Genomic DNA, 23,473 nt, shown 5'->3' on the forward strand with positions numbered 1-23,473 from the left:
CTTTTTTATTCAAACTTCTCTATGTGCTTGCTCACTTTTAGGGATAGTTTACCCAAAAATGAAAATTCTGTCATTAATTATTCACCCTCATGTCTTTCCAAACCCTTAAAGGAGAAGTCTACTTCCAAAACAAAGATTCCCATATAATGTACTCACCCCCTTGTCATCCAAGATGTTCATGTCTTTCTTTCTTCAGTTGTAAAGAAATTGTTTTTTCAGGAAAACATTTCAGCATAATCTCCAAAATGCAGTTTAAATACAGCTTCAAATGATCCCAAATGCGGGCGTAAATGATCCCAGCCAAGAAAGAAGGGTTTTATCTAGTGTAACAATTTAATAATAATTTTTAAATTATTTCTTTCCATCTTTCCACCTCGGTTAATTTAATAAAAATAATACAATTTATATACTTTTTAATGCCAGATGCTCATCTTGTCTTACTTTCCCTGCACTGTTTTTTTTTTCCGGTTCATGACAGTTCGAAAAACTCCCATCTCATGTTCTCCCTCAACTTCAAAATCATCTTATATCGCTGTTTTACCTTTTTTGTTAAGGGTGTTTGATCTTCTTTGCATGTTCACTTTGCAAAGACTGTGTCGGTACTTCTGCAGCGATGTAGGATGATTTTGAAATGATTTTTGAAGTTGAGGGAGAAAATATGATTGGAGTTTTTCGACATACCATAACTGTCTTGAGTCAGAATACACAGAGTTCAGGGAGAGAAAGGCACGACGGGCGTTTGAGATTAAAAAGTATTTAAATTGTTTTTTTTATTTTAATGAAAATAACCGATCGTTTCACTAGATAAGACCCTTCTTCCTCAGCTGGGATCATTTACAACCGCATTTGGGATCATTTGAAGCCGCATTTAAACTGCATTTTGGAAGCTCAAAATTGGGGCACCATAGCAGTCCATTATATGGAGAAAAATGCTGAAATGAAAAGAAGACATGAACATCTTGGATGACAAGGGGGTGAGTACATTATATGTGAATCTTTGGTTTGTAAGTAGACTTCTTGTTTAAGGCCGTTCATTTTTGGAGCACAAACATCATTTTTGATGAAATCCATGCGTTGTTGTACTCTCGTGAGCACGTGTCAAAGACTGACACTGAAGAAAAGAAATTGTTAAATAAAGTGGTTATTTTTGTCTTTGTGCATAAACAGTATTCTCACAGCTTTAGAAAATTAAAGTTGAACTACTGATATCACATGGACTATTTTAACAACATCCTTACTACCTTTCTGGGCCTTAAATGTGGCAGTTGCTTTTCTGTCTATGCAGGGTCAGAAAGGTTTTTAACAACATGAGGGTGAGTATTTAATGACAGGGTTTTAATTACTGGGTTAACTGTCCCTTTAAACAGTGAAGAATATTTTGGTGCTGACTAACATGTTGTTATTTATTTATTATAATAAAGTATGTTTGGGTATGTGTAGTTATATATTTTGCACAATAAATAATTGCACTAATTTAAATTTTAGCAACAATGTAACATAAAATGCAGTTTTGAGTTCCCTCCAAACCTGTTTCAGAATGAACAACCAGTCACCAGCTGACCATAATTGAACGCCCCTGATCTACATACTGGGTAACACTAACAGATCAATGTCAAATTCAATTTCAAGCCAGTCAGAGTGACATGTCCTTTGAGTAGTCAATCAGAAGTCTTTGTGTGGAATAACCAATGAAACCAATTTCATAATCCTTGTTCTAAAGAGCTAATCGGGTCATTGATTTTCCTCAGGAAGAAATGGACCAGATGGGTCAATGCAGAAGTGATTCTGAGTGGATTACCTTAATTGTACTCTTAAACAGGGTAAAAAATGACCGGCTGTGAGACTTTCCAGGATTGAGTGTTTTTTGTTTTTTTTTCCCCATAAGATCAGTGGGTGCATTCATGTTTTGCAGAATGCTGTGACAAGTCATTTTTACTGGGTATTTTTGTTCTCAGTGAGAAAACTTTTCTTTCTGTGTCATTTGTCAGGGCAAATTTGCCCTGCTTGGTTCAAGACCTCATTTCCAGTTATGATCAGCTGTAATTAATTTGCTGGTTTGTGAGTTGCTTAATTTACATAATTTCTCCAGTGAATAATTTGTTAACATTTTTAGATAGTGTTTGCAAGTTAAGCACCAACATGCCTTTGGTAGTCAAAATCTCTGAAAGTTGATTGAGTACATAATTGCAATTAATTGCAATTTATAGTTAACATGTTTTTAACTAATATTAAATAATATTTCTATGATAAATTGCCTGGATTTGCCAAAAATTCTTTTTTAAATAATTGATTTAGGTGGTTACAGGCTTGCTATATAATGTGTTTTTTCATATGTGCTTAAATGCGTTTGAACCCCGGTAATCTCTGCTTACAGCTATATATATATATATATATATATCTGTCTTTTTGGTTTAATCAGACATTATACACAGGTGGATGAATATTTACAATATTTATTCCTTAGTTCAGTTGTTAGTTTTAAAAGGAAATTAATTTTAACTAGATGTTTTAAACCCCTTACCCTTAACTGTGAATGGTGGTCATTTTATATTTCTGAAGTGTTTCATCAAGCCTGTATTGGTTTTTCATTTTCGGGAACGGAAAATCATTCCATTAAATTTTTGTATTTTTGTCCAAAATGGCTTTGAGAGTTTTAGCCTTTGTTTAATGTCTAACAGGAAAGTCCTAATGCTATAAAGCAGGGATTTCAGCAGGGTTTAACATGAAGCCTACAGTAAAATCAATGAACAATCAATCTCAATTTCACATCAGTGAGGTTTTCGCAGTACTGCCCTGGGGCAAGGTTTTAAGAGCATTTCAAAGAATAATAAAATAAGTTTGACCTTAACTCTAGTCTAAGACCCTACAAGTTGGTGTGTGTGCGTGCTTTTCAACTTTGAGCTTGTTTTCTAGGGCAGAGTAAACCATTGCAATTCTAAGGGGTTATAGGTCTCGATTAAAATCTGTTTTTTTTTTTTTTTTTGTCACACAACAGCACTGCAGATGTACCGTAGTTTGAGGATGCGGGACATGGATGCATCTATGTATGTCTCTCTGATGGACTGGCTTTGTCTTGCATAATTGTTATGGAGATGCCGCTGATGTAGTAAAGGCAGTGGGCCTGATGAGTAATAGCAGGTGATGGAGAGAGATGGATAAATTGCAGATGGTGCTTTTTGGCTGTCAACAAAGCCAGGCTGTTTTCCGAGAGAAGATCTATTAGCACAAATGAGAGCATGCCACAGCTCTCTCCCTTTCTGCCATGCTCGCTAACGCCGTCTCACTTTTGCTCTCTCTCTATCATGCTTCGTCATTTTATTTTCTCAGTTCCTTTCCTAGCATTTGCTTGCTTTCTCTCTCACGCATACATGCACAAAAGGGGGGGATGAAGGATAGCAAATACTTTAAAGTCAGTATTTAAATGAAGATATAATTAATGGACTCGTAAATATGTGGAAGTTTCACCCGCAAAATGAGGCCGTTCTTGTGGAAATGTCATCTGTGTTTGATGAGAGCGCAGCTTCACAGTGATATCAACCAGCTTGACAGGCAGAATTAACGCCTTTGAGTATTTTATTTCCCCCTTGTTTTCATTTTTTAACTTACTTTTTTATTTTATACTAAACTTACTTTGGTAGCACTTTACAATTAAATCTTGTTTTATAACATTAATGCATTAGCTAATATTTTTTAATCATTTATTAATCATCGCTAATGTTTGTTAATAAAAATACAATTGTTACAAATGTTAGTTTAGAGCATTAATTATTGTTAACAGATTAACTTACTTAATGTAGTGGTGTTTATTGTAATTCGTGTTGACTAATGTAGTTAACAAATGAGACCTTATGTGTTACCAATATGTAGTACCCTTTTTTTTTGTTTGCTAATAATTCATGATAATTTACAATATTAGAGAAATTTAAACCGCGTCAGCATTAATAAACACACATGAGCTATTTATTTTTTATTACTGTTCATTTTAACATTTTTGCCTTGTGTACAATATTCTGAGTTATAAATTGTTACCTCTTTAAGTCATTAATCTAAGAAAGATAAACATTCTGCATTTTCCTGGCACTTAGCTTGCTATAGCTTGCTATATTTAATGTTTTGTTTTTTATGACCTATGAATGAGTTAAAGGGTTAGTTTACCCAAAAATGAAAATTATTTCATTAATTACTCACCCTCATGTTGTTCCAAACCCGTAAGACCTTCATTTCATTCCTTCGTTTCATGACCTTCGTTCATTTTTGGAACACGTATTAAGATACTTTTGATGAAATCCAAGAGCTTTCTGATCCTGCATAGACAGAAGTGCAACTGACACATTCAAGGCCTAGAAAGGTAGTAAGGACATTGTTAAAATAGTCCATGCTACATCAGTGGTTCATTCTTAATTTTATGAAGCTGCGAGAATAATTTTTGTATACAAAGAAAGCTAAAATAACAACTTTATTCAACACTTCTTCTACGCACACTCATGAGAGTACCAGGATATTTACTCAAAATTTGCTCATCACTACAAAATGGCTTCACTTCATACAGTGCCTTGCGAAAGTATTCATACCCCTTCATTTTTTTTTTACATTTTTTATGTTGCTGCTTTATGTTTAACTACTTTTTACCAAAACCAAAGCATGGAGGTCAAAAAACTGCCTGTAGAGCCTCAGAAACAGGATTGCATCAAGCCACATATCTAGAGAAGAGTTGAATTGAAGGTTTACAGAAGCATGTAGTCTCCGTTATTCATAATGGAAGAAGTTTGAAACAACTAGGACTCTTCCTAAAGCTGAGCTTCTGGCCAAACTGACCATTTGATTGAGAAGAGCTTTGGTTAGAGTGGTGACCAAGAAGCTGATGGTCACTTTAGTTGAGCTCCATGATCATATATGGAGATAGGAGAAACTTAGAGAAGGACAAACATCTCTGCAGCACTCCACCAATTTTGGCTTTATGGTGGTTTTGGCAGAACTCCGTTCTTTCCTCAGTGAAGAGAATGAAAACACACTTGGAATTTGAAAAAGCACCTAAAGATTCTGTGGTCTGATGAACCTCATTCCAAGCATCATGTATGGAGGAAACCAGGCACTGTTCATCACCTGCACAGTACCATCCCAAAAGTCAAGTGGGGTGGTAGCAGCCTCATGCAGTGTAAAAGCTCAGTGCACCAAAATATTGAGATAAACCTTGTCCAGAGCATTCAGAACCTCAGACTGGGCAGAAGGTTCACTTTCCAACAGGACAGTGACCCCAAGCACACAACAAGAGTGGCTTATAGACAACTCTGAATGTCATTGAGTGTCCCAGCCAGAACCTGGATTTAAACCCAATCAAATATTTCTGGAGAAACCTGAAAATGTCCATCTAGCCCATCCAAGCTGACAGAGCTTGAGAGTTGAGGAGGTGAGCAGAAGAATGGCAGATGATTGCCAAATGCAGATGTGCAAAGCTTGTCGCATCATACACGAAAAGCCTTAAGGCTGTAAAGGCGCTTCATATAACTAATGAGTTAAGGGTATGAATACTTATGCAATGTACTTATTTCATTTTTTTTATATATATTTTTTTTTAATAATTTCAGTTATGACAATTCTGTTTTTGCTTTGTTATTATGGTGTATGGAGCGTAGACTGATGTGGAAAACACAGTTTAACATAAGGCAGCAACATAAAATGTGAAAAAAAATGAAGGGGTATGAATACTTTTGCAAGGCAGTGTATATAGTGCACTATATAAACTGATTTGAATACTGAAATTTCTCTCCTGGATGGAATTGGAAACTATTCTGAATATGTTTAGTTTGTTGTGCCATAGACAGTTCACTTTACTTTTCAACTAGCTTACTTCACCAGTATCTCTTTTTTTAATCCACACGCACATTTAGTTACATGGGTTGGTGTCACTCACGTTTTGCGGAGATGATCAGATTGTATTGTCAAGAGAAGCCCTGACGTGAGCAGTGTGCTCAGCTTTGATAATTTCATTATAAATGTGGTCGCGGTGGGATCAGCCATAACAGTCCTCAAGTGGTGATTAATAGAAAAGATAATGAGTGATTAATTACCGTGGTGCCATCAGGGCCCATTTGAGCGGAAGTCATTGAAGAGACCTCTTTGTGTCAGTGCCGAATAGACACCCCCACAGAGACAGCGCTGTCGGCCTGATATGTACACCGTCAAGGACGTCGCCACCTTCTTGTATTTTATGTTTGTCATGGACACAGGAATAAGTTTGTTCTGTTTTCTGAGGTTGAACTGACTTTCAGAGATTCGTAATAAAGCCCTGATGTATGTGTTTGGTGACATGATGTTACTGGCCCAATTATTAATCTGAATGCCTTTCTGAGAGACTGTTGATATTTCAATATCACATTCGCCAGATGCTTTTATCCAAAGCAGCTTACATTGAATTTAAGTTATCAGTTTGTGCTTTTCCTGGAAAGCAGACCCATGACCTTGTTGTTGTTAGTGCAGTTTCCACTATTTGTGCTACAGGAAGCCTTATCCATATAATCTGTTTTTGTTGCATATGTCAGATGATGTATTTTAATTGGCAAATTACATATTGTTCAGTATAGATGCTTGATTTTCATACTCATTTATCTGAATGAGTTTTAAGGATCTGTTGCAGTCGTTGAAGATTCATGATCTTGAATGCATTGATCCATGGAACTCTGTGATGATACGTGTTGCCATTGTTTGAAGATTAGCTAGCATGTGGAAAGCTTGCAGATAGTTGAGTAGTACACAGCGTGTACATAATAACTGAATGTTCACTTCAGTTCATTGGGTGCAAAGCAGCTTAGTTTGCCTCCTTTTATCCATCAGTCACTTTTGAGTGCTATAATCAAGGCATTTAAAGGCATGCACTAGTGTTCCCATTTTACATTTTCTTTTTGTAGTGAAGTACTGCTATTTATTAAGTTACATAAACAGTTTTTTTCTCTTTAAGATGACCATTTACAGCATTCATGCTGGTTTGCATTTTTTAAATTATAAAGAAATTTATTCTTTTTGAAAGTTCATGCAATTGCTTTGGAAAAAAAAAACTCAATTTAAACTCATATTTTATTAGTCTTTTGTGCCTTTAGAGTCTGTAAAAGTTTTTGACGTCTTATGTATGGAAGTCAGTTTCCGCAACTGAATAAAAAATGTAAAGGTATTGCCTGATATAAACTCTCAGTTGTGAGTTATAAAGTCAGAATTGCGAGATAGATAGATATATATATATATATATATATATGTGTGTGTGTGTGTGTGTGTGTGTGTGTGTGTGTGTGTGTGTGTGTGTGTGTGTGTGTATATATATATATATATATATATATATATACAGTACTGTGCAAAAGTCTTAGGCCACTAGTATTTTCATCAGCTAAAAAATGGTTTAAAGTCAGTCTGTTGTTACATTTCTAAACATTCATTTTGCCATTAATTATAATAATCCAGTGAGATTTTTGTATGGAGCACAGGCTGTTGTCAGACTCCTTGTGCAAACAGAGATCTGATCTCTCCATCATTCAATCCAGTCTTTCTTAAGAAACAGCAAAAACGGAGACAGACTAAATCCAGAAGAACTGTGGCAATATCTCCAAGATGCTTTAAGAGACCTATACCTACAAAGCTACAGTACTGTTAAAATTTTTAGGCAGTTAGGCACATAAAATGAGGATGCTGTCAAAAACAATGTCATAAATAGATTTTCTTTATCAATGAACTTCTATTAACTAAAATAAATAAGCATTTGATGTGACCATCCTTTGCGTTTAAAGCAGCTTTTGCCCTGTGTGCACTTGTGCATAGTATTTCAGGTAGCTTTGCAGGTAGGTTACTTGAAAAATCTTGGAGATGTTGCCACAGTTCTTCTGGATTTAGTCTGTTTCAGTTATTCTGTTTCTTCATGTCATTCCAGAGACAGACTGAATGATGGTGAGATCAGATCTCTGTGTGGAGCACTGGCTATTGTCAGACTGCCCGTGTAAACAAAAATCTCACTAGATTATTACAATTAATGGCAAACAGAATGTTTGGAAATGTAAACTGATGTTTCCTACTGACACACTACAGCAAAAGATAGAAATAACTTACTTTAAACCATTTTTAGCTGGTGAAAATGTTAGTGGCCTAAGACTTTTGCACAGTACTGTATATATATGTATAGTCTGATTCCGAGGGGGGGAAAAAGTGTAAATCTGACTCTTTTTTGCGAATGTGAGTTTATATCTCACAATTCTGACTTTTTCCCACACGTTGTACTTTTTTTCTCGTAATTGTGAGATATAAACTCGCCATTGTGAGTTGTAAAGTCCAATTCTGAGTGGAAAAAAACTTGTAAATCTTTTTTTCCATTTTTTTTCTTCTCCTTTTTTCTTGCATTTCTGACTTTTCTCTCAGAATTATGTGATACAAACTCAGTATTACGAGTTATGAAGTCCAGTTTCGAGGGGAAAAACTTGTAATTCAGACTCTTTATATATTTATTTATTTTATTTCGTTTTTTTCACAATAGCGAGTTTTTGTCTTGCAATTTTTACTTTTTTTTTCTCCCAATTCTAACTTGTTTTCCTCAGAATTGTAAGATATTAACTTGCCTTTGCAAGTTATAAAGTCCAGTTCTGAGGGGGAAAAGCTTGTAAATCTTACTCTCTTTTTTCCCCCATTTCTATTATTATTATTTATTTATTTATTTTTTTCAGAATTTTTTTCCTTGCATATCTGACTTTTTTTTTCTGCAATAATGAGTTTATATCTCAAAATTCTCAAAAACTCGGTACAAACTCGGCATTGCGATATATAAAGTCCAATTCTGATGGGGAAAAAAACTTGTAATTCTGACCTTTTTTTTTTTTTTTTTTCCCACAGTTGTGATTTTTATATCTCACAATTTTTACTTTATTTTTTAATACATTTTGTTAAATTCGGCATTGTGAGTTCTAAAGTCAAATTCCAAGGCGAAAAAAAAAATGTCATTCTGACTTTTTTTTTCTTGATCTCAACTCAGAATTTTGAGAAAAAAACTCAGAATTGCAAGTTTTCAGAGATTTTATTTCTCAGAATTGCAAAATTTTCTTCAGAATTCTGATGCGTTTTTTTGTCTGAATTTTAGGCTTGTCATGCAGTTCTGAGAAAAAAATAATTACTGAAAGTTTATATCTTGCAGTTCTGATTTTACATCTCTCAATTTTGAGTTTATATCACGCAATACTAAGAAAAAAAAAGTTAGAAGTGCGAGTCTGTTAAAAAATTGCATCAGTGGCAGAAACCATACCTTTTTTTGAAGTGAATTGAAGTGAAGTTTTTTCTGTTCAATTTGCTTACATGAAATCATGCATATATGTGTGTGGACCCCAGCGTGTTTGTCAGGACGTGAACATGGTACAGAATTGCTGTAAAACCAGGCAAACGACAGTACCTTGTCTTTCGTTACGTGAAACAATTAGAGTTTAACTCAGCACTCTTTTCTTCGTCACAAATCCAATAGCAATCAGCCTCGTCCTTGGTACCCAAATCAGCCCGCATTTAGATATTGATCGACCGTCGGTGAGCACCACTTCATGTTTTGTGTGTGTTTTTTCACTATTGATTATCCAGAGATGATAGAGGCATCACCTGCGACTTCTCCATCTCTCTAAAGTGAGAGAAGCTGATTTGGAGTGTTCTTTCAAGTACAATGTCTTTCAAAGTTTGTCTCCAGGGCAGAAGCTTTCGTTTTCTACGTACCTGCTGAAGTGTTGTTCATTATTGTTTGATGTTATTGTTGGTAATGAAATGAAATGAGACATTTAAGTAGGGCTTGAGCTCTTATTAAAATGCCTATTGAATGTTTCACTGAAAAAGTATTTTAATTGTTCCTTGTGGAATTCTCTAATATGGAAGAAACTGGTGTGATCGAACGCTCTGTATTGTACTGTATTGATCGTTTGTACCCATGTCACACCTGCGAATGCTCATGAATGCTCATTCTCTTTTATTCACCGACATCTACACATTCTGATTACAGATGAGAAGTTAGTATTGATAAATATATTGATGTCACCTTCAGAAGTACTCTCGACCTGGGCCGTGTCATGCGCAAGCAAGGAAAATTGTGCACCGCGTGCACATGATAGATAAACTGCGTCTATCATAGAAGCAAAATAAGCAGTGTGCCATCGGTTATGGATGGGATTTTGTATGAAGGTTGTGAATTCTGCTTTTAGGGCAACCAGCCAGTCAGTCGAATGGAGAAATTACAGGGAATGCATCATTAATTAAACTCCACCACTGGAATACTGATGCTCACGCAATCAATGGCAAAATAATTGCTTGTCATGCATGTTGTGGCAAGAGAAATTTCCTTCCAATCTTCGCAGACATTTGATTAGCCAGGTCCTCCAAACTTTTTTATATGGAACAAATGAATTATTCAACCACCTGTTTCTGTCTGTGCTGGAAAACAGCCAAAGTGCTGTCAATGGCCTCTCTCTCACTTTCTGTCTCTCTCTATCTTTTTGCGCTTTTTTCACATTCTCCTCTTTTCTCTTCACAGCCCCATTTCTTCCTCTTTATCTCAAACACATCAGCATCCCTGCATACCGCCTCACAGTGTGCTTTTTGGTTTTTCGGTTCAATAAATATCAGTCACTCAACTCTCTGTGAGTCATGTCACTTATGCTGTCAGTCACCACTTTTAATCTCACATCTGAGATTTTGACAAACAACACTGGCATCTTAGAGTTGTTTGAAATTGTAAAGTTTATGTACAGATTTACTAATGTATCATACTTTTTTCTCCACTTTTTTTTTATCTCTTTCTGCCACAGCAACTGATGAGGGAAAGGCAGCAGATGGCCAGTCGCCCTTTTGCCTCGGTCGCGGTGACACTGGATGTGGGCGGCACTCAGATAGAACTGCTCCAGGGCGGAATCGAGGTTAGTTTGGCCTTTCAACTTTGAACCAGTTAGATTTTGACTAACATTACTCAGTGAAAGGTTTGCCAATATACAATATCAAATATCATTTTTTTTAATGTAAATTCATGTCCCAGTCACATTTTCTTTCTAAAACATTATCAGAAAGAGAGGGAGAGAAAAAAAAATATTTTAGATTTTTACATTAACAGTGTTATTAATATTCTGTTTATTAAAGCAGTGTATAAATCTCATCAGTTTAGTGTTTTAAGCATTTTACATTTATTCCAAAATTAATTAATAGTTAACTTTTAACTTTTTATTTTTATTTTTGTGGATCATCAGTCATCATAGCTGGGTGAATATTGGTCACAGACAATGGAGATTTCACCAAGCTGATTACACACTAAAAACTCCAACAGATCATTTTTTCATGCTATTTCAAGTCTTATTTTGACATAACAAAGTGGTTATATCTACAGTTGAGGTCAAAGGTTTACATACACCTTGCAAAATCTGCAAAATGGTAATTATTTTACCAAAATAAAAAGAATCATGCAAAATGCATGTTATTTTTTTATTTAGTACTGACCTGAATAAGGTATTTCACATAAAAGATGTTTACATATAGTCTGCAAGAAAAAATAATAGTTGAATTTTTAAAAATAACCCCGTTCACTTGATTCTTAACACTGTGTTGTTACCTGAAAACCAGCTGTTTTTTTGTTTTTGTTTTTAAGTGATAGTTGTTTGTGAGTGCCTTGTGTGTCCTGAACAGTTAAACTGCTCGCTGTTGTTTATAAAAATACTTCAGGTTCCACAAATTCTTTGGTTTTTCAGCATTTTTGTGTATTTGAACCCTTTCCAGCAATGCTTGTATGATTTTGAGATCCATCTTTTCACACTGAGGATACCTGAGAGACTCGTATGCAACTATTACAGAAGGTTCAAACACTCACTGATGCTCCAGAAGGAAAAATTATGCATTAAGAGCTAGGGGTGTAAACTTTTGAACAGAATGAAGATGTGTACATTTTTATTATTGCCTAAATATCATATTTTTTTATTTAGTAGTGGCCTTTAGAAGCTACAGAAGATGCTTACATGTTTCCCCAAACACAAAATAAGTTAAATTTACCCTGATCTTCAAGTTCAAAAAGTTTTCACCCCCGGCATTTAATACATTGTTTATCCTTCTGAAGCATCAGTGAGCGTTTGAACCTTTTGTAATAGTTGCATATGAGTCCCTTAGTTGTCCTAAGTGTGAAAAGATGGATCTCAAAATCATACAGTCATTGTTGGAAAGGGTTCAAATACACAAAAGTTCTTGAAAAGAAACCAGAACATTTATGGGACCTGAAACAACAGCAGGCAGTTTAGCTGTTCAGAATAACTATCACTGATAGCTGTGGATCATTCAGGTAAAAACGCAGTATTACGAATCAAGTGTGTGTAAACTTTTGAACTGTGTCATTTTTATAAATTCAACTGTTGTTTTCTCTTGTGGACTATATGTAAATGTCTTTTATGTGAAATATCTTATTCAGTTCAGTACTAAAAAATAACATGCATTTTGTATGATCCCTCTTATTTTGGTAAAATTCTTAACATTTGCAGATTTGCAGAACTGTATATAAGATATGTACCCGTGTTTATGGCTTTGAAATGACTTTTTTTCCCCCCTCATGAGGAACTAGAGTTTTTCTAATCAGCTTCTACTTCCATGTAGACTTAAAAAAAAAAAAAAAAAAATCCTCGAAATAATCTAAGACTGTTTTAATCACTGTGTGTGTACATATATAATATACCCAACCTTTAAAACGAGCTTAATGAGGTTTCCGGTCTAAATAATCAGCAATACCAGGCAAAAACTGCTTGTAGTTTGACAGCTCTAATTTAAGTGCATCGCGATTCATGGCTGTTACACAACAGACACGCACACAGACCTGTGAGAGCAGATGTACCTGCCGCTCAGAGACGTTCAAAACACACATCCAGCAGCACTTGATGTGCCTCTCCAGAATCCATTAGTGTAGAGTGGAGTGGTGCTCAGTGAGCATTATGGGCTGTTGGAGGACACGCCACAAATGAAGAGAGCAGAAAACAACATACTCGTCAATCCTCCAGCTGAACGCTGTTCAACATGGATCTTTTTAAACAAACTTTAGCTTTACTCTTATCAGCGCATGGCTCTCATTTATGGGGACATCAACCTTGTGAGAAGAGCCACTTGAGCCAGCTGTTGAGAATTAAAGTTTTTGCTAACAGAAGTTGTTTAGATAATCAACATTGTGACTTTAGAAAAAGTAAAATACCCGCCTATCTTGTTTTTCTTATTTTTGACTTTGTATGGTGAGAAAGTCTGTCAGCTCAAAAGCTCCCAGAGCATGTCGTTCCTTTTCTAAAATACTGTGTTTTATCTCTTTTTAAGTTCTGTCACCTTTGTAGTGGAAACAGAGAGACCTTTTGAGACCGAATTCCTGCTGTTCACTTCTCAGCCTCAGAGGTTTAATTTCGACCAGCGCGAATCTCCCAAGAAGTTGCTACTAACGCACAGGCTCACCTCAGGAGACCCATTATGAGCCGCCACCTTTCTGCTTCAACTCAGAGCTTGTTTCCTCAAAGCTTTGATTGCAATAGGATTTCAAGTTTGCATTCAAAATTAGTAGTGCTCAGTAGTGGATTTAACTTTAATTTGGTCCACAGTGGCTTTCTGAGCTTTTCTGAGCAATTTTATTATTTTTAGCTTTAGGATACATCTCAGTATGAAACCCTTAAGCACGACTAAGTTTTAGTCTTATAGCATATGTGTCCCCTCATATTGTTCTTCCCCAGCCTTCATCATGTGCTTGGTGATCAACAGTGACACTTCTTGGAGTCTGTTGAGGCAGATCCAGATGTTGGCCCCACTTTGCTGGGATCTGGCAGCAGCTGAAGGTGAAAGGAGGGAAATGAGAGCAATTCTGTTCTATAAAGGTTAATGAGACAGCATCTGGTGCCGTTGAATTGTTTAGCGTAACCTGCTAATAAAAAAAGAGGACAATCCAGACGGTTCTGCACGGTAATATGTGCTTGCATCTCAGCTTCTGTCTGTAGTTATCGCAGATTAGCTCACCCAAGACGGATGTTAATATAAGGTTTAACTAAGGCTTGTTTAAGCCATTACTGTGCACTAGCTGTGAAGTTTTTATGTCCAATGCAGTGTTATTGATTGTAAAAGAGAGGTATGATAGAAATTTCTTAGTGGAAAAAAGTGGGAATGGGATTAGGACATGACATGGATTTGAACCTATGTCTCCAGCTTCAGTACCACAACTCTGGATGTCTGAAGCACATGTGCTAACCACTAAGTATCAGCTCAGATATCAAAAAGCCATGAAGGGATAGTTTACCTCAAAATAAATGTAATTGTTTACTAGGCATGTAACTGTATTTTTAATATCATGGTATTGATATTATCGTGATTGCATGATATATGAAACAGTAGGTGTTCCAGGCAAAAAGTGTAGTTTTTAAAATATATTTAAACTTTATTCTAACATAAAAGGTCTTTAAAGTTGTGTTTTGGGCCATTATGCCTTGGCACAGTATGTGTCAAATGAACTAAAAGCTAAAGCAATATGGCTTGATCTCTTCATCAAGCCTGTTTTCACTGTGCATTTCAAAGCGGAGCGCAGTTCAATTAGGCGATCAGCTTGTGATCCAGTGAACTCGATTATTGCATGTGCTGTTAGCATGTGTTTGGGATTTTGCAGCATTCCGCTAGATTTGTAGTGATATGCGTTTTTGTAAGCCTGTTTTCACTGAAGCTGGAGTTTTCCGTCAAAGTAAAAGCTCTACTGCCATTTCCATTAGTGGGTTGGGTTGGAGCTCTTAATTTTGAACTCTCAAAGTGCATTAGATAGATAATTGACAAAATTTTCATGTTTTCCAAGTCTTCATTCATCTCTTTTTTTTAAGTTTCACAATAATATCTTATCGCGGACTTCATATCGCGATATTATTGTACCGTGAGATTTTGATATTGTTACATTCCTATCGTTTACCCGCCCTCTAGTTGTTTCAAACTTGTATGAACAAAAGAAATTGAATCTCATCATTTTACATTCATTCCAAAATAATGACTCAAGGCAGTAACAATTTAAGCAATATATTTTATTTGTGATCTGGTTCAGCTATTCTTTCTAATAGTTAACTTTTAACTATTTTTGATTGTTTTCGGATGATAAATCCGTCATCAAAGCTCGGTAAACACTGGTCACAGACAGAGATTTACTTTACATTTCACCAAGTCACCTACTCACTAGAAACTCACACAGATCATGTTTACAGGCCATTTCAAGTCATATTTTGACATAACAAAGTGGTTACATTTAAGTGTGTGAGTTGTTTACCTACTTGTTTTAATTAGTCTTCCCATTAACACCATTATATAGTTAATTCAGACAGATTCGCAAATGCAAAACACACAGAAACATAAGAGGCAGGATTTTTCACATGAACCAATCACAGCCGAACGTAACCAGCCATATTCAATCATATCGTGATGGAGGCATTGCCTCCTCTCAGATGACTTTCCCCCATTCATTCTCAATTACCCCCCACCAAACTCACCGCATGTTTTAGAGGGGTTTTACGATCTCAGGGGAGGTGAGAAACACGTGGACTCTGGCTGTAAAACAAGCGATTTATACATTTTTAATGTTATTTTTGGTGATACTGGTGTTGTTTTATTATTGTACTGTGAATTTTTTTTATAATCCAATATTTTGAGGAGGCACTGCCTCCCTTACCTCCTCGGCGGAAATGCGGAAATGCCATACGCCATATATACACAGTGAAAGCCAGTAGAGTCAAGTCTTGTTTTTGACCCCACTGACTTTCATTGTACCCAAAAAAAACAGTTAAATTATTCTTCATTTTGTTTTCTACAGAAAGTCATATAGGTTTGTAATGGCAATATTAACAGAACTAATTTTTTCGTGAAGGGGATTATTTATAGCAAAAGTGCAGAGATGATGGGGTAGACAAGAAGGGAATGGGATTGGGACATAACTAGGGGTGTAATAGTACACAAAATTGACCGTCTGAAATTACTGCTGCATCTGGCTGCTGTTTGCACTAGTTTATTGTGCTGCTGTAAATGGGGAAAATGTTTTAGCTAAAGTATCTTTTAGTCAGAATTATTGCACTCTGTGAACTCAGCAAATTTTAACAGAAACTCAGGACAAGCTTTTTTTTGTAGAATTTTTTTTTAACACAACTGTAAAATTTAGGTTATGCACTGAGAAAAACGTCACTAATGCATTAAACAGCATATGCATCTGACAGGAGGACAAGCCACTTTAAACTGTATTCTGTATGAATTAGTTTGAAATGGACATCTTATGTTTAGGACAACTCAGACTGTGCCATTTTCCAACATCAACGCTGTATCCTCTGTTCATTTTTAAATGCGTTTGAAGCATCAGAGTATAATAAATATAAAGAGTATTGTCGTATTATACCTGACAAAAAAGTTTTCACACACAAAACACCTGTATCAAATTTTTTTGATACAAATATGTCTACCGTTACACCAGTAGACATAATAGACAAGGTCTGAACTGTCCCGCATGACTTTTGCAATATAATGTCAGGAAATTCTGCTTCTGTAATCTCCACATGCTCAGTTTTTTTCTCTGCCACAGGTCATGTTAAGGCCACTCTGGCTGTGCGTTAGGCCAGACTGGTCTGGTTTGTGTTGGGCTCGACTGGACTGAAGAAAAAATTGTTGTGCATCGAGGTCAGCAGAAGTGCATTATGAAGCCAATGTGAGGCCGGCCCATTTAAAATGGTGCAGATGACACAGATGCTGCTCTGCCACCACGGCCAGCGCACAACATATGGGCCCGTTAACAGTTTCAGAGTATGATGGATGGAAGCTGTCACCAGGCAACAAAGAGAGGGCCGTTTAAATTATACTGTGTACGTAGCCATTCTTGTGTTTGAGAGTGCTCAATAGTGAGCTCTTATCTACAGACCAGCGCTCATGCTCCCTGTCACTGCGAATGCTGCTATTAGCCATGCAAATGAGATGCTCCGCCGGCCGTTAAAAGCTGGAGGAACGTATAGATGAAGAGGATTGTCCTGTTGCTTTATGACTTTGTTTGCATTTCCATTTTCATTCTCTGCTGCTTAGCACTCGCAGCAGCAGCTTATCGGCTGCATCTTTGACAGCAGATATTGCGATACATATTTTTAAATGTCTAAAGAGAAGAGCAGAACAGAGGAAATTAGAGTTGGGTGCAATAATGAAACAAGAAATAGAATGCGGTCATAAGAATACTAGACATTCACAAGTCAGCCATACTGAGAGATACAACGTGGAAAACATAGTGAATGACAAATTTACAGGAGAAATTAGGTAAACAGAAAGCGTCGGACATGTTGGTGAGACATGAAGACATGGCCCATAAAGTGTCTCTCATCAGTCTGTTTGTCTCGGTGTGTAATTAGCAAGTGGCTCAGTGGCGCTGAGCTGTTTTCATCAGGTTAGTCAATGCAGGAGAGTGGGATGGAGTTGCCCCTCAATTAGTTGTAAATCAGCAGGGCTGTATGAGAGACATCTGTTTTCTGGCTAGTTCATGTCTTTTTATAGCCTTTCTTGTTCTCTCCCGAGACAAAATGCGCAAGTCTTTTATGAACGTTCAGTTTTCTGGATTTGCCCTTCATTTTCATGTTCAAGGGTGAGTCTCTTTGCAAAATGAAGATTTAGGGTTTGCTTTTGAGGTTTGAGGTTTATTCATTCGATGATCTTGGCTGAAAGCTGAAAGATATATGCTTTTTCTGATGAAAATGTGATATTTGCCTGTGCAAAACACTATTTATGAGTTGGTCTGACAATATAAACGATTGTTCAAAAACCAAAGCCTTACCAAGGCTGCATTTATTTAATCAAAAGTACACTACAATCTATGGAAGCCTGTTTCTGCCACTGAATAAATAATAAAAAAGGTCATTGTGACTTTTTATCTCACATTTTTCTTGCAATTGCAAGCTTACTTATAGCAATACTTATTTTTTTCTCAGAATTGCGTGATACAAACTTTTCCTTAAAATTGTGAGATATACAGATGTATAAAGTCATAATTGTAAGACAAAACCTTGCAATTCTGAGAAGTTTACTGTATGTCTCGCAATTCTGACTTTATAACTTGCAATTGCGAGTTTAGTTTTGAGAAAAAAGTCATATATAAAAATATAAACTCGCAATTCTAACTCACAGTTTTGAGTTATAAAGTCAGAATTGCGTGATATGCACTCAGAATTCTGACTTTTTTCTCAGAATTGCAAGTTTGTATCTCGCAATTCTATACGTTATAGACGTTATAACACACGATTGCGAGTTAAGCCAGAATTGTGTGATGTAGATTTGAAATTCTAAGAAAATATCAGGCTTTTTTCCCCCTCAAAATTGGACTTTATAACTTGTAATTGCAATTTTATATTTTACAATTCTGAGAAATAATGTCAGAATTGCAAGATATAAACTCACAATTCTGACTATTTTCTCAGAATTGTGATATAAACTTATAATTGTGAGTTTTAAAGTCAGAATTGCGAGATGTAACCTCACAATTCTGACTTTAGAACTTGGAATTGCAAATTTAGAGAAAAAAGTCTGAATTGCAAGTTTATATCACGCAATTCTGACTTTATAAATCGCAGCAACACAATTCTAAGAAGCAGTCAGAATTGTGAGTTTGTGAGAGTATATATCTCACAATTCTGACTTTATATCACGCAACTGCAAGTTCAAAATGGGACTTTATAGCTTGCTATTATGAGTTTATATCTCACAATTCTGAGGAAAAAAAAAAAAATTGCGAGTTATATACCCACATTTGTGAGAAAAAAGTCAGAATTGTGAGTTTTCTTGCAATTCTGACTTTATTTCTTGCAGTTGTAAGTTTGTATTATGCAATTCTGAGAAGTCAGAATTGTGAGTTTATATATTGCATTTCTGACTTTATAACTCACAATTGCGAGTTTATATCACGCAATTCTGAGAAGAAAGAATTGTATTTATCTCGCAGTTATGAGTTTATATCACAGAAGTCTGAGAAAAAAAGTCAGAATTGTGAGTTTATATCTCCCAATTCTGACTTTATTTCTCGCAATTTGGAGTTTATATCTCACAATTTAAAAAAAAAAAGCCAAAATTGTGGGATAAAAAGTCGCAATAAAACCATTCTAAAAACCTTTTTACTTTTTTTTTTTTTGTATTTCTTTTTTTTTTTTTTTATTCAGTGGTAGAAACAGACTATAAGAAATACTATAACAATTTTAAAAAAGCACAGCTCTTCTCAGGACACCACATGGTTTGTTTGAGGTAGCATTCATGTCTGTAGTGCAAACTGCACGAGTTATGAATTTATGAAAACCTCTTAAATTACCTTCTCCGTTGCATTTTTGTAGCACGTGTGCTGTAATGTAATCCGCCGTAATCTCGTTTTTCAAACAAACCTTAGCTTAGCTTGCTAGTAAGACTCTAAACTGTATTGTTATTCATTAACTGTGTCATAGCAATGCTCTCTAAATGGCCTGCAATTGGATTACTGTAATCTGTATGGTGCAAGGCTAATGTGAATGAGACGAATATCACTGAATCCGAAACCATAAGGGATGAGAGTAAGTGCATGAAAATGGATTTGTCTGATCGTTTGGAGTTGTTGGGAGGAATGAAGATCTTGTTAGGTGGTTGATACGGTTTACACATGAATACATGGTCCCCATAAACTCATAACAGACTAATGAGAACCTCTTAGGGCCATTTTGTGACAGGTATTATATGATGGATGTTTTATAGGTGTTCTATAAAAAGGATTTTTATATCCTTTGTTGTATAAAGGAATAGTTATGATTTATTCATTTATTTATTTATTTTATACATTTCCATTTTATAATCTAATCATTTTAATTGTTTTTTTTCCTGTGAGGAAGACAATAGAAAACATTAAAAGACATGCACCGTACACGCACAGAACATTAAAATGACTCGATTGTTACAAAGCTTTGAACATGATGTTTTCCTCTGTCATTTAAGTTAAAAAATACTTTCAAGCGTAAGGAAGTGGTCTCTACTCGGAGCAAGAATCTATTGTAATGCATGTTTGGGTGTGAAATTGAAATGAAACTTTATAATATACATAACTACCAAGCTCAGACAATAGCACTGGCCAGAAATGGATATGTAAGTGTAGGGTTGCAAATGGAGGTATGTAATTAAGTGTGATATTTAGCATGAATCACTTAATTGGTGTGTTTTGCCAGAAATAATGAGGTTTGCTGTATCATTCAAAAGCAAGAGGATGCATTTGTGTATAACAGGCAGAGTGAAGAGTCTTGAGGCCGCTGCGGTTTGTTCTGTCTGTCGCTTATGACAGGATGCTTTGTGGCTGATTAGATACTAGACCTTCTTGCTAGCAGTGCAAATGATCATATTGCTACTCATCCGTATGGTTACTCCGTGTTGTAAACATAACCTTGTCCTTAAGATCTAAGTAGCGCCTTAGCAAAGGAAGGATATATCTCTACAGACTACAAACTGATTTTGATAAAGAAATAGCATAGCAGTTTGAGGAAGAGAGAAAATCAAGAGGAAAAAAACAACGATATTCTGCGCACGGAGGAATGAGGGAGCTAGAAGGGAAGCTAGACGCCCCCTGCCACCCCCTGTCACTCAGAAACAATGGCTTTGAACTTTTTAAGTGCAGCACAAGTGGCCTCTTTTCCTCTCAAAGAGACAGATATTGCTCTGATAACAGCCTCTGTCCGCCGGGCTTGATGGACATCACTGTCAGCGCAAGCTTAATTTGACCTTTCACAAGCCCCTCCATGCCTGTGCCATCACGTTCCATGAGTTCTCTCACAAAATGAGAGAAAGCGATGGGTTTGGGCAGTATTTTATTTTTGAACTGAACACATTCCCTATGATTTTATTAGGCAAGAAAAATCTTGCCTTGCCAAAAAGGTTATGCATTTTGTAGTCATTGCATTTTTTAATTTATTTAATTGAGATTTATACATCATATGAAAGCTGAATAAAATAAGCTTTCCATTGATGTTTGTTTGTTTGTTTGTTTGTTTGTTTTGTTTTGTTTTTTTTGTTTTTTTTTGGATAGGACAATGTTTGGCCGAGATACAACTATTTGAAAATCTGGAATCTGAGGATGCAAAAAAATCAAAATATTGAGAAAATCGCCTTTAAAGTTGTCCAAATTAAGTTCTTAGCAAGTTAGGAAATATACAAAATATCTTCATAGAACATGATCTTTACTTAATATCCTAATGATTTTGGTACAAAAGAAAAATCGAAAATTTTGACCCATACAATGTATTGTAGGCTATTGCTACGAATATACCCATGCTACTTACGACTGGTTTTGTGGTCCAGGGCCTTTAGCAAGAAAATAATTTATTTATTATTATTTTTTTGTCGTTGTTAATTTAATAAATATTTTTTATTTATTTATAAATAAGTTATAATTATTTTTATTGTTATATTTAATGTTATTTTTAAAATTTTATGTATAATTTATATGGCAACAGCTTTTCCACGTTTTCTTCAAAAACTAGGATCAGTACGATTTTTTATGTTTTTTTAAAGAATTCTCTTATGCTGATCAAGGCTGCATTTACTTGATCAAAAATGCAGAAAAAACAGAAATATTGTGAAATATTTTTACAGTTTAAAACAATGGTTTTCTATTGTAATATATTTTGAAATATAATTTATTCCTGTGATGCAAAGCTGAATTTCACCAGCTATTACTTCAGTCTTTGCTGTCACATGATCCTTCAGAAATCATTCTAATATGCTGATTTATTATTTTTATTATCAATGTTGGAATATATCAATATTTTTTTGGAACCTGTGATTCTTTACGTTTTCTTTGATGAATAAAGGTACAGCATTTATTAAAAATATACATCTTTTCTAACAATATATGTCTTTGCTGTCACTTTTTATCAATTTAACACATCCTTGGTGAATAAAGGTATTAATTTCTTTCAAAAACGAAAGAATAAAAATTTTCTGAGCACTAACTTTTAAATGTTATTTTATATTGTTACAAAAGATGATTTATTTTTTTATCCCCCAAAAAGTATCACAGTTTTCAACAAAATATTAAGCAGCACAAATGTTTTTAACATTGATAATAAATCAGCATATTAGAATGATTTCTGAAAGATCATGTGACAGTAAAGACTGAAGTAATAGCTGGTGAAAATTCATCTTTGCATTACAGGAATAAATTATATTTCAAAATATATTACAATAGAAAACCATTGTTTTAAACTGTAATAATATTTCACAATATAAGGATGAAAAATCAGCTTTGCATCACACTATATTTTAAAACACATTCACACAGAAAACTGGTATTTTACATTGAAATAATATTTCACAATATTATTTAATGGATTTTTGATCAAATACATGAAGTCTTGATGAGCAGAAGAAACGTCTTTAAAAACATTAAACACAAATCTTACTGATAGCAAACTTCTAAATGGCAGTGTATGAAGTTAATAAAAACTTAAAAGCATTGTTTATTTACACTATTATAGTTACTTACACTAAAAATAGTTATAGGCAGAGTTTGATGGTCTGTTTGGTTGTGTGATATGACACAATAAGACACAGAGATACACACAAAAATAATAAACATTTTAATGATCTGCATATCAGTCCAAAGCATTAGAGAGCTCATTTAAATGTCTGCTGTGTGCTTCAATAATTGCCATAATTATACTGAGGTTGGAAAGGGCCAGATTTGTATTAAAACATTCCTGCTTTAGAGAAATGTACCTTGGGGTAACTTTGTTGGTTTGATGGCTGGCGCTTAATTCATATTATAGGCTCAAAGCGGACCATTCTTGGCAGAAAATATGAATTGGCATCTATTCTCTTTTTTTGTGCCTTTCATTTTTTGCCGTATTTTGGCAACTGAGCTAAGATATTAAAGCTTCATTTAGTGGAGAGCCATTGGCTGCCAAAGTCTGTGATCTTGCAGCACGCTCTTGGAAGAGCTCTTGAAGAGGCACTCTCTTTAAATGGTGAATAAAGCCACTTTATAGCTGAGTCAGTGTGTGTGTGTGGAGGGCCAAAGATGAGAGTGTATTAATGAGCTGAGGGAATCTTAAAAGACAATACCCCTCACACACACAACGTCACACATGTGCTTTATTCATTGACAGGACTCCCTTTGTGATTAAAACACACAAAACAATTGACGAATCCTTTTAGAAAAGCATTTATATGATTGCGAGACCAGAATGGAGTAATCTGTTATATGTGAGATAAAAGATGACATTTTAAGGTCGCAAATGCCTGTGGCTTGCTTCCTCCTCATTCCACTGTGTTGCATCAGAGACCCGCTGATACATCCAGAGCAGCATTTATAGGACTGAGAGCTGGTGCTACAACACGACCCGAGTTGGTAGTCAGCAACCTCAAATGTCACAGATTTTCTCCGCCTGTGCGTGCATGATGTGAACTTTGAAAGTGGCTCGAGTCTTTGAGTTTCAGGGAGATG

The 23,473-nt window shown here is 35.4% G+C and overlaps 1 protein-coding gene across 1 annotated transcript in view; it reads left to right on the top strand.

Annotated features, from left to right (window-relative positions):
• atrnl1b (attractin-like 1b) overlaps positions 1-23,473 on the top strand; it is a 118,064-nt gene that overhangs the window by 86,296 nt on the left and 8,295 nt on the right. The window contains exon 27 of the mRNA XM_051124431.1: positions 10,803-10,910. Coding sequence (XP_050980388.1) covers positions 10,803-10,910 — 108 coding nt within the window. The remainder of the gene's footprint in view (positions 1-10,802; positions 10,911-23,473) is intronic.

The sequence above is a fragment of the Labeo rohita genome, chromosome 12 (genome assembly GCF_022985175.1).
Source record: "Labeo rohita strain BAU-BD-2019 chromosome 12, IGBB_LRoh.1.0, whole genome shotgun sequence".
NCBI classification, from domain to species: domain Eukaryota; kingdom Metazoa; phylum Chordata; class Actinopteri; order Cypriniformes; family Cyprinidae; genus Labeo; species Labeo rohita.